A 17,521-nucleotide genomic window follows, 5' to 3' on the forward strand; every position below is an offset into this window, starting at 1 on the left:
GCCCAGGGTCTGTGTCTGTGTTGCAGCAGGTTTTTTTTTTTTGTTGGCAGATAAATTTTTCAATTTAAAATAGAATGGGGTTTTAGCAGTTGAGTGCATCTCACTAAACATTAATAACATTTGATGTAGTTTTAATATAAATATAATGTAAATCATTATGGCACAGTCAACCTTAATTCCGGCATTTCCTAACTATTGAGTGCTTACCTTTGCAACCTATGCAATGTTATTTCAAGTTTCTTTAATGTAATCTTTTATACAGTTTGTTTGTGAACCACTGCCCTCTACTGGATGGAACATCTGGCCTTTTACTCATTCTCTCTTCAGAAAAGAAAATTAAGTTTGAATATAGAAAGCACATATCATGAGTTTTTTGCTCAGGTTGTCAAATCAATTCAAATATTCATTTTAATAAGATTTAAATCTGAGGATTAGACTCATGGAATATGCACATATTCTCTCTCTCAATGTATTATATATTTTGTGGAGTGTGATATCCAAGGCCCAAGTCTTACGGTCATATTCACTAGTTTTGACCTGTGCAGGCATCTGTGCCAATGGATCATATTGCTGTATAAGTTTAGAATTTAACCAGCACTTTTAAACTTAACGTCTGTAAAGAACTTTGAATCTTCACGGAATTCCTGTAAGATTTTGGGGAAAGCACTTTTATCTTTGGATAGAAAGTGTTATAAAAGGCGCTAGGGATGAGCTCCATGGAAAAGATGATTAAGCATTAGGATGTATTGTCTTTTCTGAGGTGTCTCTACAGGGATGGAGAGAGGAACATGTGTCCCGCAACTGCCTTCTGGCCACTCTTCACCCCTACCTTAGTGCTGACCTTACAGAGCCCTCTGCAGCATCTGGAGGAGTGGAGGAGAGGGTGCACATGCAGAATGGAGAAATCTGCATCTAAAGGGTTTCTGCCAACATGGATCTGGAGATAGATGGCAATCGAGACCATTATTATTATTTGTACTACGCCCAAAGTGACCTGGGAGCTGCAGACCCATAAGAAACAGGTCCCGTCCCAAAAAGCTTACAACCTAATTAGACAAGTAACAGAGTGGGGGAGGGGAGAAAAAAAGCATGCAACATAAAAACTTGTTCTGTTTGGTGGGGTTGTTAAATTCATCTACTTGTGGGAATTAAAATTTAGCGAAAACTCCCTGATATTTTGTCCATATCCTTTCTGTCCCTCACACAGAAATTCTTTCCTGGTGGCCTTTCCCTTTAGAGCATGCACCTATAGAGAGCATGAACAAAAGTCAGAGAGAAGGTAGAGATTTAACATCCCCATGCTAGCGGACCATAATTTCACCACTTAGCTCTGTGGGGGAAATGAAACAGAATATGACCCTTTCCCTAAATAGTGTACCAGACAATCGTTCAGGAATGTGTGTGGACAAGTTAGACTACAAAGGAGGAATCTGAAACTGCGGAGGGGAAAGCCCTGTTGAGCCTGGCTGTGTGAACATGAAGCAGCATTAGACTTTAGCAAACTTTGTCCTTAACCTCTCAAAAGTAAGACTGCAGTTAAATAGATATCTTTAGTTAAATTATATTTTATTTCTAATAGGGCAAGAGCCTGTGCTGTACCTCCTCTAGGCATAGTGAACTTCAGTTTTCTAGGTGGTCACTCCAGTGCCTTTAGACACTGAATTCACTGTGAAAAAATGCTTCGTAGGGCTAGAAGATTAGGAGGAAATGGCTGGTGCAATGTAAGGCTGCAGTCAGTAAATGGATCCCTACAAAGGAAAAAAGCCTGACGCATCTGTATTGTAGAGTTTATGGCTGAGAAATAAGTTGCATTTAAGTTATTCTAAATTTTAAAAAACTGGCTGAGTGTCTAGACTCTAATAATAAAGGTAATATTAAAATTGATACAAAACTGTGTAGGGCAAATTCCAGGAGAGGGGGAACAGTTTTCTCTTTGGAATACAGTACTATAGAAGTCTTTGAAATAAAGGGCAGCAAATCTAGACTTTTTCCAACAGATGGTCTTCCCCCATACATGATGATTTTGTCTAATACTTCCCAGACCAAAAAAAATGGACCTGATGGAATTGACAAATGAAGGACCAGTTTCTTAAAGAAACTACTCTTGTTTGGTCTAGCAACATGAATCACCAGCTACTTCCAAAAGGGCACAGTGCAAAATTATATATTGAGACAAGCCAGGATTTGTGAAAACCATCATCGTTTCACTCCTTAGCCAGCTGACATAAAATATCTTAAAGTGGTCCATTGACCAAGTATTAAGCAGCTTGCACTTAGTTGCTCAGCTTTTCATAAAATTTTGGTTGACATTACAAGGCAAGAGAGGTACGCATTAGAAATACATCTGCTGATGAGCATGCCAATTGCAGTGTGGGATAATGTAATGAGAGATGCTATTTTGAATGGATTTTCTCCCTTTGCTCCAATTGAAAATAGAAATGTAACAATGTGTGCTGGTAATAAGAATCCTAATCTGAAAGGCATCTTTAATGTCTCAATTTTTTTAAATGGTTCCTTTAGAACAGTCCAAAACACACAATTAATGTGTACTGGTAGGGTCTACTCTTTCAGCACTTTCAGGAATTCAAAAATTCATGTAAGAATATTTAATTTATCAACAAAGTAGAAATATTTTCTAGAGTAATGCTTCTATAAAATCTTTCCTATGCAAAAGTGTATAAATATTTAAGAAAATTTTTAAACTCTTAATATTCAGAATATTGAGAAAAAAGATCTCTGAGCTTGTCTATTGTAATATTAGACATTTAATATTATATTTCATTGTTCAGTATCTTTGGAGTTGAGTCTCAACATTTACTTTGATTATACACGTATTCTTTTTAATAATGTCAGCTTTTCAAACTGAGGAAATGCCTGTAAAAGGTGAATTATTTTGGTATATAGTTCAGCACAGGTATTTTGAATTAGATTCTAAGACAGGGATTGGCAATCTTTGGCATGCGGCCCACCAGAGTAAGCCCCCTGGCAGGCTGGGCCGGTTTGTTTATCTGCCGCGTCCGCAGGTTTGGCTGATCGCAGCTCCCACTGGCCACGGTTTGCTGCTCCAGGCCAATGGGGGCTGCGGGAAGCGGCGCGGGCCAAGGGATGTGCTGGCTGCCGCTTCCCACATCCCCCATTGGCTTGGAGTGGTGAACCACGGCCAGTGGGAGCCACGATCGGACAAACCTGCGGACGCGGCAGGTAAACAAACTGGCCCGGCCTGCCAGGGGGCTTACCCTGGCAGGCCTCATGCCAAAGGTTACCCATCCCTGTTCTAAGACATCAGCTTTTCTACGCCATTGTTTTTGTCATACAGTGTATTAGTCTGATGAACTTGTATAAAGAGTTTTATAATTACCGATTCTCACCCCCAGAAGATATTGCATGTTCCTGAAAGTGAAATACACCTCTATCCCAATATAACGCGACCCGATGTAACACAAATTTGGATATAACGCGGTAAAGCAGCGCTCTGGGGGGATGGGGCTGCGCACTCCGGCGGATCAAAACAAGTTCGATATAGCGTAGTTTCACCTATGACGCAGTAAGATTTTTTGGCTCCCGAGGACAGCGTTATATCGAGGTAGAGGTGTACCTTCAAATAAATCCATCTGGATTGAAATAATCCACCTTATTTTACTAATGGACAAGCTATCATTTCCCATAGATGACAAATATCAAGATTTCATTGCTTTACAATTACAATAAAATCAGGCATCTGCTTCCTGCAGTCCTGTGTCTTGATGCTCAATAAGTAAAACTGGGATAACGTGTACCTTGATGCTTAGTAAGTTATATTGTAGTCCCTGTGAAAGTTGTACTACACTATACATTCATTTATTAACAGCCAGAAAATAGTACTCTTTTCTGGTGGCCATTAGTAAGAAGTGGAACCACTTTTCTTTTAACGGCAATAAACTTTAGTTCTTGCTCATTTTCTCACACAGCACTTTGCTAGTATATGTTAAGATAATGCATCATAGGCTATGCCTGAGAGATTCCTGTCTTATAGTGAATATAGTTTTTTTTCTTTATATTTATTTGTGTGCATTCCCCTATTAGTTTCGTTCAGATAGTATGTTACCAAATTGTAACAAACTCTAAAGCGAATCGCTGTATCTGATTGGTTAGCTGAGATGAGAGTGGGTTGGGAATGGAAAAGGAGGAATGGATTTTTTTTTCTGATTTCAATCCACCCCCACACAATCTCTGAGCTATTTGTTACTGAAGTTTTCATATCCTTATTAAGATACTGATGATGATTTTTAAATTGTCAAAACATTTCTGTTAGTATTAGAATTTTTAAGGTGAAGATCTGGTAGATAGGAAACAGAACTCGACCACAGGAAATCTGGGTTCTGTTCCCACTTGTGCCACAGATTTCCTGGGTGACCATAGGCAACTCACTTCATCTCTATGCCTCAATTCCCTGTCAGTAAATGGGGATGCTTCCTAATCAAACAGGGTGTACAGTGATGATAAGCTCAGTAATATATGTGAGGTCCTCTGATATAGGAACCTAGAAAGGGCACTGCATAGGAACCTAGAAAGGGATTTTTTGTGTTTTCCCCCAGACTACATTTTGAGCCTCAATTACCACTGCCACTTTAAATGCAACCAAAGTGTTGTCTGATAATTAAAGCACTGGACTGGGAGTCAGGAAAGCTGAGGTTTAGTGCTGCCACTGACTCACTGTTTGACCTTTGGCAATTCACTTAACCTCTTTATGCCTCAGTTTCCACAGCTGTAATATGGGGATAATACCTTCTTTACAGGAGTTTTTTTGAACATTAATTAAAGCTAGTAAATCATTTTGAGATTTTAAGTTGAAAGGTGGTAGAAAAGTACACAGTATTATTAAAGTCAGAAACCGAGCAAGAGCAAAATCATCACTTCCAGTCTTATGCTATGACTCAGTGCAACATCAGCTTGGTAGTGAAAGAGCTCCTGTTGCGAAAGAAGAGAAAAAGCAGCTGTTCACTCCAAGACTGGACAAAGCCCAATCCCCAGTGCAGGCTATTACAAAATGTGCAAAAGAAGCTGAACCTTCCCAGAGAATTAGTTTTGTGAACAGAAGATGGTGACAGCAAACATGATTTGGAATAACTAAATCCACAGGAGCAAAGGGTAAGCTTTTTAAAATTCAGTAAGAGTGCATGTGTGCTGCTGATCACTTTGAGTTCTACAATGATACAGATTATGGAGAAGATCGTTAAATCCTAGCATTCAATGGTTCTGTGCTATCTTGAACTGAGCTTCCTGCAATGTGCTCATTGGGATTCATCTAAAGCCCTGCCACTAGGCCTATCACTTTTTATGGCTGATTTCCTGGGTTTATAGATAGGATGCCCCTAGCACATTTCCAGGATACCGAACATTCTGGGAATGGTGTGGGCCTGCCCCTACTGGGGCATGATTTTGCACACACAATGCATGTGAGGTCAAAATGGGGGTGCCATTTTGAACAGCACTCTGCCCAGTCCCTCTGGCATGACCTCACATGCACAGTATGCACAAGGTCATGGCTACAGGGGTGGAGTGGTGCACTCTCCATTATGGCATCCCTCTTCTGACACCAGATAAAACCACACCCCATTTTATCTCAGTACTGGATGAGGACAAACATTGCAAAAGCAGGTCTGGTTAAAACTGCATGAGTGGCCTGCCTACTTATAGGCCCAAAGCCACAAAGGTATTTAAGCACCTAAACCCCAGATTTAGGAGTCTCAAAGTTTGTCGCCACTGCAGTAGGACAAAACTCTCACTGAACCATGTAGGTGCCTAAACTCACTTGGCACCTAAGTTTTCAGGGTAGAAGTTCCCTAGGCACCTACATTTCTGCTTTGTGGGCACACATACTGCTCCCTTCCTGTAAGCGACTGGATACCTACTTCCCACCTACGGGCTTCTCTTCATGTACAATGCTACAGCTGCGCAGCTGTGCCATTGTACTGCTTGAGTGAAGATTCTTCTGTCGGCAGAGTTAATCCACCTCCCCAAGAGGCAGGAGCTATGTCAACAGGAGAAACTCTTCCGTTGACATAGTGCTGTCTACATGGGGTTTGTGTGTGTGTGTTAGGTCAACATAACTACATTGCTCAGGGGTGTGAATTTTTCACATTTTTCATAATATGTAGTTATACCAATATAGGTCTGTATTGTAGATCTGGCCTAAGCCTGAGAGTGATCCACTAATTAATGAAAGATAAGTGGACCAACATCTAAGTTGCATGCAGGGCCTGATCTGGTAGGCAGCTTCTGAAAATGTGGATAAATACTTAATAAGTGGGTGAGAGAATGATTCTGCAGTCCAGTGCTTAGGGTACCCATCTGGGCTGTGGGAGCCCCGGGCACCAATCACTCTTTCATTAGTTATCCAAAGTGGAACAGCTTTAAGAGGAGAGATTGAGAGAGACCCACATAAGAATAGCCCATAGCTCAGTGGCTAGAGCACTCTCCCAAAAGGTGGGAAGACCTCTGTTCAAATTCTTTCTCTCCCTCTGCCCGAGGGGGGAAATTGAACCACATCTCAGGCAAATACTCTCTTGGCTAAAAGTTATAAGGTGGGGGGCAGCCAGGGCTGTCTTTACCCGTACGTAGGGCTACCATATGTCCGGATTTCCCCGGACATGTCCGGCTTTTCGGTCTATTAATAGCCGTCTGGGGGGGATTTTTAAAAATATAAAAATGTCCGGGATTTCCCCCCGGTCGGCTATTTATAGATAGAAAAGTGGCGGCCAAGCGCCGCTGAGCACCCAAAGCCCCTTCCCGGCTCCCCCCATCCCCTGCAGCCTTACCACGCTGTCCGGCCCCGCAGCTGTCTTCCCCCTCCTCCCCTCCCCTGAACGCTCCGCCCACCTGCTCCTCCCCCGCCCCTGCTTCCTGCAAATCAGATCTTCGCGGGAAGTCTGAAAAGAATTAGGGGCAAGCGGGAGGCAGCAGCAGGTAAGCTTGGGGGGGGGGGGGCGCGAGGAGGAGAGCTCCGGGGAGGCTCGGCCCTGGCCGAGCGGCGCCCGGCTGCCCCAGCGGCTCCGGCCCAGCTCGCGCCCCAGCCTGGACCCGGCCCGGCTTGGGCCCCAGCACCCCTGGCCCGGCTCGGGCCCCAGCCGAGCACCTCCAGCCCGGCCCCAAGCCCCACAACCGCGGCCAGAGCGCAGCCCGATTCCTGGGCTCTTTAAAGCCGGCCCTGGTCAGGGGACAGGGAGGCGGGGTTGGGGGGGCCTGTCAGGGGGGCAAGGGTGTGGAGAGGGGTTGGGACAGTCAGGGACAGGGAGCAGGGGGGGTTAGATGGGTCTGTGGTTCTAGGGGGGCTGTCAGGGAGCAGGGGTGTGGAGAGGGATCGAGGCAGGCAGGTAGCAGAGGGGGTTGGATGGGTCAGGAGTTCTGGGGGTCCTGTTGGGGGCGGGGAGCAGTTGAATAGGGCATGGGAGTCCCTGGGGGTGTGTCTGGGGGCAGGGGTGTGAATATGGGGTGGGGGTGTGGCAGTTCCCCGTGCCCCCCAAGCCAGCCCCCCCCCACGAGGGGGCTGCGTAGGGCCCCAGAATAGCTAGGGACAGCCCTAGGAGCAGCCACCATCTCTTTTCCCTTTTGTGTATAATGAGGCAGCCACCTAGATCATTTTTGCAAGAATCACCTTAGATGCCTACAAAAACAACAAGGAGTCTGGTGGCACCTTAAAGACTAACAGATTTATTTGGGCATAAGCTTTCGTGAGTAAAAACCTCACTTCTTCGGATGCATAGAGTGAAAGTTACAGATGCAGGCATTATATACTGACACATGGAGAGCAGGGAGTTACTTCACAAGTGGAGAACCAGTGTTGACAGGGCCAATTCAATCAGGGTGGATGTAGTCCACTCCCAATAATAGATGAGGAGGTGTCAATTCCAGGAGAGGAAAAGCTGCTTCTGTAGTGAGCCAGCCACTCCCAGTCCCTATTCAAGCCCAGATTAATGGTGTTGAATTTGCAAATGAATTTTAGTTCTGCTGTTTCTCTTTGAAGTCTGTTTCTGAAGTTTTTTTGTTCAATGATAGTGACTTTTAAATCTGTAATAGAATGTTTTAGATGCCTAATCTACCTGAGTTCAGGCACTGGGTTCCCATTTGTGGCTCATTAAGCAGACCTAGGTGCCTCCTGTAGCCTGGACACAGGCACCTGTCTTTATGAGCGGCTAGGACTTAGAACACAATGCTCTCATGCGCATCTCCCAGTAGCTAGCTTAAAATGGCTCTCTTAGATGCTAGGCATCTGTCTTTCCTCCCATATTGTACAAGGAACCTAGATGCCTAATTCAGGCTTTGGGGAGTGCAGTGGTGTTCCTGTGTTTTTTTTGTTTTACACATCTAAAAGTTATGTAACACGTTGCAATGCCACAGTCCCTTTGTGGATTCCAACTCCATTGGCAGTTAGTTCTCTCCTCTCTTTGATAGCCGAGAGAGGGTCTTTAGAGCCTCAGTGCTTAACTTTTTCCACAAGGGCCCTCCCATCCCATTTGGCACCATAAGAAAAGGCAGCATGTGCCTGCCTCCCATGAACCCGCTCTCCCCCCAGCCTGCGAGGCAGTGAGCAGCACTCTGGCTGGCTGCACTAGACCTAGGTGCCACTGCCCCTTCATCTTAGTTTCTCTCTGCCTAGGCTAGAGCCACCCGCTAAGTCTCCTGGGTAAAGTTAACCCGAGGGGCAGATACACGTGTCCCTATGACTCTTGTTTACTATCAGCCGAGCGCTTCGCGGCGCATTTTGGGGCTTGTTGTCCAGCTGCCGCCTGTTTAGTAGCCCACGATGGAAAAAGAAACTGCATCTCCCAGACTGCAGGGACTTCGCCACTGACCAATCGGAACGCGTCTTTAGGGTGATTGACGTGCCATTCTGTGCAATCGTCTGCGCAGGAAAGTCAAAACACACCCGCCCTGTGCGGTGGAATCTTGACGGGCAGGTCAGAAGGCCAATAGCAAGAGGCCGTGCCTTGAGTCGTGTCTACCCTAGCCACTGAGGACGAATCCCATCGAGGGGGGGCGGGGTTTCATGGAGGGGGAGAGCGACCGGAGGGGGAATCTGCGGGGAATCTCGAAATGGCGACGGGTTTGGTAAGTGCTGAAAAGTTTTGGGCTGAGGCGAGAGGGGGCCAGGACGGGCGAGGGCGGCTGGGCTGGGGCAGGAGAGCAGGGACCGCTGTTGGGGGAGGCTGTTGGTTCGGCTCCCCGCCTCAGGGGCCACCGGCTCGTTCCCCACCCAGCCGCGGGGTCCCGATTCGCGGGCTCCTGCCCAGGGCCAGGACTCGACTCAGCGCGACCCACATTCCGAGTCGATGTGTCTGTCACGGGGGGGGCGGGCGGGACCCTGAGCGCCCCCCGCCGGCGCTGCCGTGCAGGGGCCTCCGAGCGCAGCGACCACCCCGCGGGGAGCGCAGCGGGGCGCCAGCGAAGTCCTGCGCAAGTTCGGCGTCCGGCTGCCTGTGCCAGCCCCCGCCGGAGGCGCGGAGCAGCGCTGCGTGGCCCCTGCACGGGGGGGGGGGGCGATACCTGAACCGGAGGGGATCACATCCGACAGACGGGCAGAGGGCCCCCGGGGAGCCCTAGTGCGGGTCCGCAGCCGCCGGAGGGGGGGGCGCGGGGCGACCCCACTCTCCCCATCCCCCACCAGGCTTGTTGTTACGCAGCTTGAATGAATGGGCCTTGCGCGCATGCGCCGTGCTGGGCAGAAGTTTATAAACAAGGGCAGCTTCCAGGCGCTGATCACATGACCGGGGGGGGGGGGGGGGAGAGGGAGGACTGGCAGCTGCGGAGCCTGTTTCCTCCCTGCAGCCTGTGGCTAACAAACCCTCCAGCCGGGCCTTGGTCTGTCACCGCGCGACTCCCTGCGCTCGCCCCTGCGGGGACAGCCTTACCGGCGTCGGCTTCGCTCAACCTGCCCACTGGGCTTGTGGTTCATTGCCTACATCCAGGCTTCTTTGTCTTGTGAGTCAAGGACAGGCCTTTCTACTGCTGTGTGTTTGGACAGTGGCTGGTTGCAAGTGCTGCTGCAGTATAAATAAGAATAACCCCACATCCCGTTCTGGAAGTTGGTGGTTGCCTAATGACCATGATCTAATTACATTTATTAGGGGCAAACCGAGGATAGTCCCGACCAGTAGTTTGTATAGCGCAGACCCTCCCCCCTCTTTATCTAGTCTAATTGAAACGGGCTAGATCAGATGATCAAAAATTCAGAGATAATCTGGAGAATGGGAACGTGAGAGGACGCGGTGCCATCTAGCGGCCCTGGGAGAGATGGCCTGCTTCTGGACCTGTGTGGGCTGAGGTGAATTATGAGCAAAATTTAGACAGAAGAATGTGAATGGAAATTGGGGGCCTTAAAAGAAAAAATTACTAGCTGGCTGAAAAGCCATAAATGCACAGGACAACTTTGGGTGGATGATAAGCAATGATTTCTTGGGGGAAAACAATTTTTGATGTTTGTATTTGAATTAAATACAGGTATAGAGTGTTAAACTAGCTTTTGACAGTAGCTTCTTCTGAAGGTGCAGAGAGATTATTTTCGTTTTAGTTTATTCAAGTAGTTTAGGTCAGTGACTCGCAACCTTTCCAGACTACTGTACCCCTTTCAGTAATCGGATTTGACTTGCATGCCCCTAAGTTTCACTGCACTTAAAAGCTATTTGCATACAAAATCAGGCATAAACATACAAAAGTGTCTCAGCACTGAAAAATTGCTTATTTTTCATTTTTACCATATAATTATAAAATAAATCTATTAGAATATAAATACTGTACTTACATTTGAATGTATAGTAAGTATATAGAGAAGTATAAAGTCATTGTATGAAATTTTAGTTTGTACTGACTTCAACAGGCTACATAAAATGCGCTAGTGTAAAACTAGGCAAATATCTCAATGAGTTGATCTATCCCTGGAAGACCTCTGCATATCCCCAGGGGTAGTTTACCTCTGGTTGAGAACCACTGGCTTAGATCAATGACTAGTTAATTCAAAGTTCGGAAACCAATTCAAAAGCTTGTTTTCCTCTTCCATCTGTGAATAAAAACAAGGTCTGAGAGAATGAGCTACCAGTTCTAAAATCTTGAAGAACATGGTGACCAGAAACAATCAGTTCAATTCACTAACTACAGATATTTCCTTTGTTTAATAAACGAGTTAGTTTTATATGTAAAACATGTTTTCATAATTTTTTAATAAAATTTTATGTATCCAGTACAGCAAATGTAGTTTTATTTATCTTAAAAAACTATTTTAAAATGTTTCTGTGCATTTAATTGAGTTTTAATTCCCATCTAGATAGAGCTTGACACAAATCACAAGTAAAAAATTAATAGTCATCTAGGATGCATCATTCACTATTTCTGACGTAAAAAATTAAGAATCTGAATAAAAGTAAATTAAGTAGATTGCGCAAATTAATCTCTGTATATATATTTAGATATAGTTTTCTCCTGGTTAGCAAAAAAAAGCATGAAATTTAGTGTGTATTTAGGTGCAAATCAACATGTTTTAATGGTTACCAACCAAAAAGAACTAACCTTTCTTTAGGAAAATAACTAAAAAGTACAATTGCAAAACAAGATTAAAATCAATTATTTAACTCAAGGTTTTCTGCTCGCTGATTTAAATTATGATTAAATTCAGTGATTTAAATCATTTTGATTTTAAATCAATCCACCCGGACACTAGACGTTATTGAACATCCTCCTCAGTTATAATCAACTGAAAAATACTTCATCTTCCTTATATGATATGAATACTACCATCCTTCTTTTTTCCAAATATAGAACAGAAATATTTATTGTACGCTTCTGCCTTTTTTGCATCATTATGAACACTTCTACCATCTCAATTTAGTACTGAGCTTATACCATTGCTAGGATTTCTTTTGTTCCTGGTATACTTAAACTCCTTCTTGTACTTAGCCTTGCCAGCCATGGAATTTTTTTTTAGGTTTCCTTATCAACATTACGCACTTCATAGCTTCTAAAATATGCAATTTGCTATCTATGTCTCCCTCTCTACATTTGTTATATATTGCTTTTTTATTTCTAACTGTTCCCTTTATATGTCCACTGAACCAGGCCATGATGGGCTATTAGCCAGGGTGGATTGATTCAAAAAGTAAAAGTTTTATAACAGTTATAACATGAGTTATCAACATCAGATGTCAACATATGCAAAATAAATATTCTTAAATAAAACTTTAGGTTCTCAAGCAGCATTTTTCTTACTTTGCCTGTCTGTAAATTTTGATTATTGTAGTTGGAAATATTTTCTAATCAGTTTGTATGTGTATGGTCAAATCAACATTTACTGATAAAAATTGAATACTTCCAAGTCTAAAAATATGCTTAATCAAACACAAGTTATTGGGCTCAATGCAGGGATAACAGGATGAAATTTAGTGCCTGTGATACAGGAGGTCAGACAAGATGAATTAATGGTCCCTTCTGGCCTTAACATTTATGAAACTGTAATTCACACCTAGTCTCTTATCTAATATGTCTTCTAAAGCGTGGTGGTTCACTCGTACAAAAGTCAAAATGAAAACGGTGTCCCAGTCCTCAGAAGCTTATAGCATTTTTAATTTCTTGCAGTAGGTAGACATGCTCCCCTTTCCTGTCCAACTTTCTAAAGACTTCCAATGCCCCTTAAAATCTGGCCTATGAACTGCATGATCCTGGAGTAATTTGGGGGTTAAATAAAATGTATAAGCATGTACATGCAACTTTCATTTGGAGATAATTATGCTGTTATCCAATTCAAACAGGTAAGAGGATCCTATGTGTGGCATTTAAACGGTTTGTGTAGACTAGCACTTCTTTGACCCTCCTCAGAGAATAAAAGACAGCTTGTAGAATTGGATAAAGCCATTGGAGTTCAGTATGTCTAATTCTAAAATACTCTGTATACAGCATAATATATTGTTTTACTGGATTTTCTGAGACTTTGGCAGTTGGTTGAGGGGAAAATAATGCCAAAAGGAAAACCACAGGATATAGTTTCACCCAAACATCCCGGCTCAATGTGGCTTTGGTAGATGTTGCTCATCTTTTGCCAGAAGTCTCACTAAACCCCATTTTTTGAATAGAGATACTTATCCATTTTAATAGAAGGTATATATCCCAATAAATAAACTCATTAATTATTGTCAATTTCTTAAACATGAACAGCTCAACTAATTTTTAAAAGTTGTGTTTATACAGTCATTCACATTTGTCTTTGTTGACCAAAGGAAATAAAATGTTGTTACAATGTTGTGCTACAATTCTGTACTTCTAGCAAATATATTTATCACAAACGTTTTTGAGCATGAAACTGAATTAAAAAGAAAACCATCTGTACTCTCAGGCTAATTACTGTTTATTCCATGGCAGTAACATCCTAGGGGAGAGAAAAAAGCATATGATGCCCAAATCAGACTTTAATCTACCAGGATAAAACATTGCAAAATGAACTTGGACCCATTTTTTTTCTTTCTTATTTGTCGAAGGCGTTTCTAGACTTTTGCATACGAGAGATTTTTGTCTGGTAAAATTATTGAGAGCTGGAAACATCAACTCATTTGCTGACTGGACCTCATGCACCCTGTACAGGTTGTATTGGTCATAGGCTTTGAATTTTATTAGGTAAATTTTATTATGAACTTAGCATTTGTTTTAGAGAAATATCTTCCCTGTGGAGCAACTAACTCCGTCATTTTGGCAGGGACAGAAAAATCAAGGAGAAAAAAACAAATCCATGGAAGAAGAGAAGGAGGAAGCAGAGAGAACACAAGGGACAGCAAAACTAGGTGGAAGGGAGGAAAAGAAGGGCATAGACAGAAAAGAAGAGAGAACAGCCTCAAGAACGGATAGTACTCTGATTTGTTGTGATCCCTTCTCCACCTCCTCATGAAGGGCCAGACCCAGATGGAGGATGGGGAGAAAAAAGCCAGAAAGAAAATAGAATGAAGGAAGGAAATAGGGATGGTAAAATAAAAATGACATGATGCATGTAGCATTTAGATAATGATGTTTATGTACATAAATCACTTTCTTCATTTCACTGTGTAGTCCCCTGAAGAACGCCCAAAGCTCTGTTAGAACAAATTCTACTTTCAGCTACACAAGTCTGAGTTGAGTAATTAGATTATAACTGACTTGGAAAATGTGACTGCATAGCTGAACAAATTTGGAGTGGGAAGCAAGGTGATGGCAAAATATTGATTAGGAGACTTGAGTCAAATTATTGCTAATGCTAGACATAACTAGATCGACAGAGCAGGTATTTTTTTAAAATTGCATGCCACAGTAGCGATTCTCTCCCCCTTCCCCTCCCCCCCTTTTCTACCCCAGTTTGCCTTTTCAGGACTAAAATGTGTTGTGCAGCATAGATGTCTTTGAATTGATTTTTTCCATATATGAGTTCTTTTTAACCAAATTCAGGGTGTTGGCGCTTCCCAGCTGTGTGATATCAAATGATGGCTTGTCTACATTGGTAAAATCATGAGGCTGCTAATGGGTTCCTTAGACTAGCCAGATCTTTTAGAGGTGTTTAATCTCAATCATTCCACTAATAATCTGTCAACAGGTGTGTAGGACAGACCAAATAATTCAGTAGCAGAAGACCATTATTGGCATAAGTTGTCAAAAGACAGCTGTCATCTTGGACAGCTTTTGGTTGTGATCGTTATCATTGGGTTTGGCATTATTTATAAAGTACTCCTTTCTTCTTCTCCCTTCACATTGTATGAAAAAATGAATTTTTTCATACGATAAATCCTTCTAATAAAAGTCTTACAAATTGGTATTATGTACAAGATTCTATCGCTGAGCATTTGATTAAAGTATAGAGTTTTACTAAAATATGAGCATGCAGTTTTATAACTTTAAGTAGATGGTAGTAATCAGTAATCACAGCTAAAGCTATAGGCCATTTTCAGACATAGATGTCTAAAGTTAGGCATCCAGGCCCTGATCCGTCAGGTCCATATAGTTGATGGGCATTCATTTTGTTCACAGGTGAGATAGAATGAAGAAAACTGTTCCTCAGGGCAGCCTCCCTGAAACAAAGCATTCCACTATTCTGATGTTCTTCATTTCTACTGTCCTCATTGGAGATGCAGCAGGCCATGCTTTCAAGAAAATTCTTCCAATAGGAATACAAATACTAATTTTTACTGATAGCTTCTGTGTTTTCCTTTCTGTGACATTCGTGGTGAAACTGTTGTGGGGTTTGAACTGATGAGAGCTGAACAGCAGTAGTAATGTGCTTCCTTGCATTTTGCTATGAATAAGGGATAGCTATATGCCAAAGTATGAGGAGAAGTTTGGGAGTCCTTGATGCTGTTGACCACAAAGTGTTGCTGACAAGGATGTGGTTTCTAGTAAGGGTGGATAGTGTTGGTCATGTGGCTGTGCAATTTTTTAATAGTATTGTACAACTCTGATTGAAAAAATGAAAAGACTCCCACTGACTCCAATGATAGCTGGATCAGGCCTTAAATGAAAGCTCCCCGTGGGCAGTTATTGGCAATTGTTCTTCTGCTTCTGAAGTCCCTCTTATGCAGAATACCACGGGGCATTATTTTGCAATCCTTCTTGTTGAATGTATATGTGAGGCAATTAGAAGTCCTGTTTAGCTCTCCTCAGCTTGAAAGGACACAGATTCTACAGTAATATAAATAATAATAATAATAAATGGTGAAGGATACTCATGGCCCCAAAAGTGCCTCTGCCATCAGGTTTCCCCACTATAGAAAACATTAATGACTTAATAGACATGCAAAAACTGGCCATAAATGAAAATAAGACAAGTGTGCAATAGTGTCAAATCATTTAATTGTGGTAGCGGAAGTCTATTTGTAGTGTGGTTGTGGTTGATTTTCAAAGGAACAAATGGGAGAGTTAGGCTTAACTGTCCTGTATGCCTTTGAAAATCTTCCCTATTATTATTATTATTGTCGTTTTTTATTATTTATATTGTGGTAGCATGTAGCAGCCTCTACCAGGTCAGGGCCCCATTGTTCTAGGCACTGTACATAGTAAATAACAGTCAGCCCAAAGAGTATATAATCTAAAAGACAGGGTGTGAGGTGGATGAAACAAGTTCATAGGAGGGTACGGTAACAAAAATAGGCTATTTTAGCACAGACTTGCTGCGTGCACAGTTGATAGCCAGTGAGTTACGGTAATCTCAACCACAACCTGCTTAACCATTATCAGATGGCAGTTTTCTATATACATAGAGCAGAGGGAAGATAGTCTCACTTCTTAATAGATTATTTTTCAAATGATTATAGTGCATATGGGATGCACATTTAGTTGTCTTGTGGCTTGGAATTTTCTTTGTCAGTTATCCATCTCTTTGTATTCTATCCTGTTATAAAACACCCATGATTACCTTTTCAGTAATACTTTTTGAAAGTAGTCACGAATTATGTTACAGTGGCTTTAGTCCATCATTACCTGAGAGACCAGTAAATAAACCAAATTATTATAGCTAAAAAAGAAAGGTTTGTAATCTTTAGGAAACAGCAGTTGTGCAGAATAACCACCTCCTCCTCTCACAGTTGGTACTAACATTTAGTAGTATTCATAGATTCTAGGACTGGAAGGGACCTCAAGAGGTCATCGAGTCCAGTCCCCTGCCCTCATTCCTTTTATTTTAAATGTTACAGCACCAAGATTTTAGGAAATGAAGAAAGCAAGCTGTCAGTGTAATTAAAATGCGTAATGAAACTTACTAAAATTGGCTTTTTGTTCTCCACTACAACTAAGCATTTTGGTAATACAAGAAGTTAGATAAAAGTAGTAGATAAGATTTTGGATAAGGGAGGGCTTGGTGATAAGGCAACAATTTGTATGTGGAGCCACATGACACACCTAATATTTCATATTTTTTGTGTGTGTGTAATTTTGTGTCTTTTCAAAGTCAGAAAATTTGAAGCATCCTAACATGGTGTGGGAAGTGAAGACGAATCAAATGCCTAATGCAGTACAGAAACTCCTGTTTGTAGTGGACAAGAGAACTTCAGGGATGAGTGAGTCATTGGAGTTACTGAAATGTAATGAGAACCTGCCATCTTCTCCTGGATATGCATCCTGTGATGAGCACATGGAGCTTGGTAAAGAATTTAATAGCTTTCTAAAAGTTACATAAAGGGCCCAGTTCTGTAGTTGCTCCATGTGTGAAATTCCTATTGAAGTCCATGCAAGTTACACACACGGAGTAACAACAGAATCAGTCAAATTTTTCCTCTTTTTAGGTTTACTTCTGTTTTTATAAGTGCAGGAAATATGCATGGTACTATAGTTGATGTATCATGCCATCTTACAGTCCTAAGACACAATGGTTTCCCTGTTTAGCCCATCCACCCCATTCACATACAAGCAGATGTTGACAGAAACTTGCTTTCTTAACTCTGGGCTGTAAGTTTCTGCTCACAACTTCCAGTGAAGTTCTTTTTGTTGGGGTAGAAGTACACAGACAAAGCTTCACATCTCGTCTCCCAGGTCCAAGTCCAAATGCAGATTC

The 17,521-nt window shown here is 42.6% G+C and overlaps 1 protein-coding gene across 9 annotated transcripts in view; it reads left to right on the forward strand.

Moving 5' to 3' along the window:
- Positions 1–8,927: 8,927 nt before the first annotated feature.
- Positions 8,928–17,521, forward strand: part of HBP1 (HMG-box transcription factor 1) — a 35,042-nt gene continuing 26,448 nt past the window's right edge. The window contains exons 1-3 of one of the 9 annotated variants that reach the window (XM_065561261.1): positions 9,011–9,087; positions 13,712–13,974; positions 16,919–17,111. In XM_065561261.1, coding sequence (XP_065417333.1) covers positions 13,972–13,974; positions 16,919–17,111 — 196 coding nt within the window. In that variant the 5' untranslated portion in view covers positions 9,011–9,087; positions 13,712–13,971. Of the gene's footprint in view, positions 9,088–9,737; positions 10,301–12,749; positions 13,975–16,918; positions 17,112–17,521 lie in introns of those variants that run through there. The other 8 variants (XM_065561569.1, XM_042848616.2, XM_065561616.1 and 5 more) reach the window with 8 other exon arrangements.

Source organism: Chrysemys picta, chromosome 1 (assembly GCF_011386835.1).
Source record: "Chrysemys picta bellii isolate R12L10 chromosome 1, ASM1138683v2, whole genome shotgun sequence".
In the NCBI taxonomy this organism is placed as follows: domain Eukaryota; kingdom Metazoa; phylum Chordata; order Testudines; family Emydidae; genus Chrysemys; species Chrysemys picta.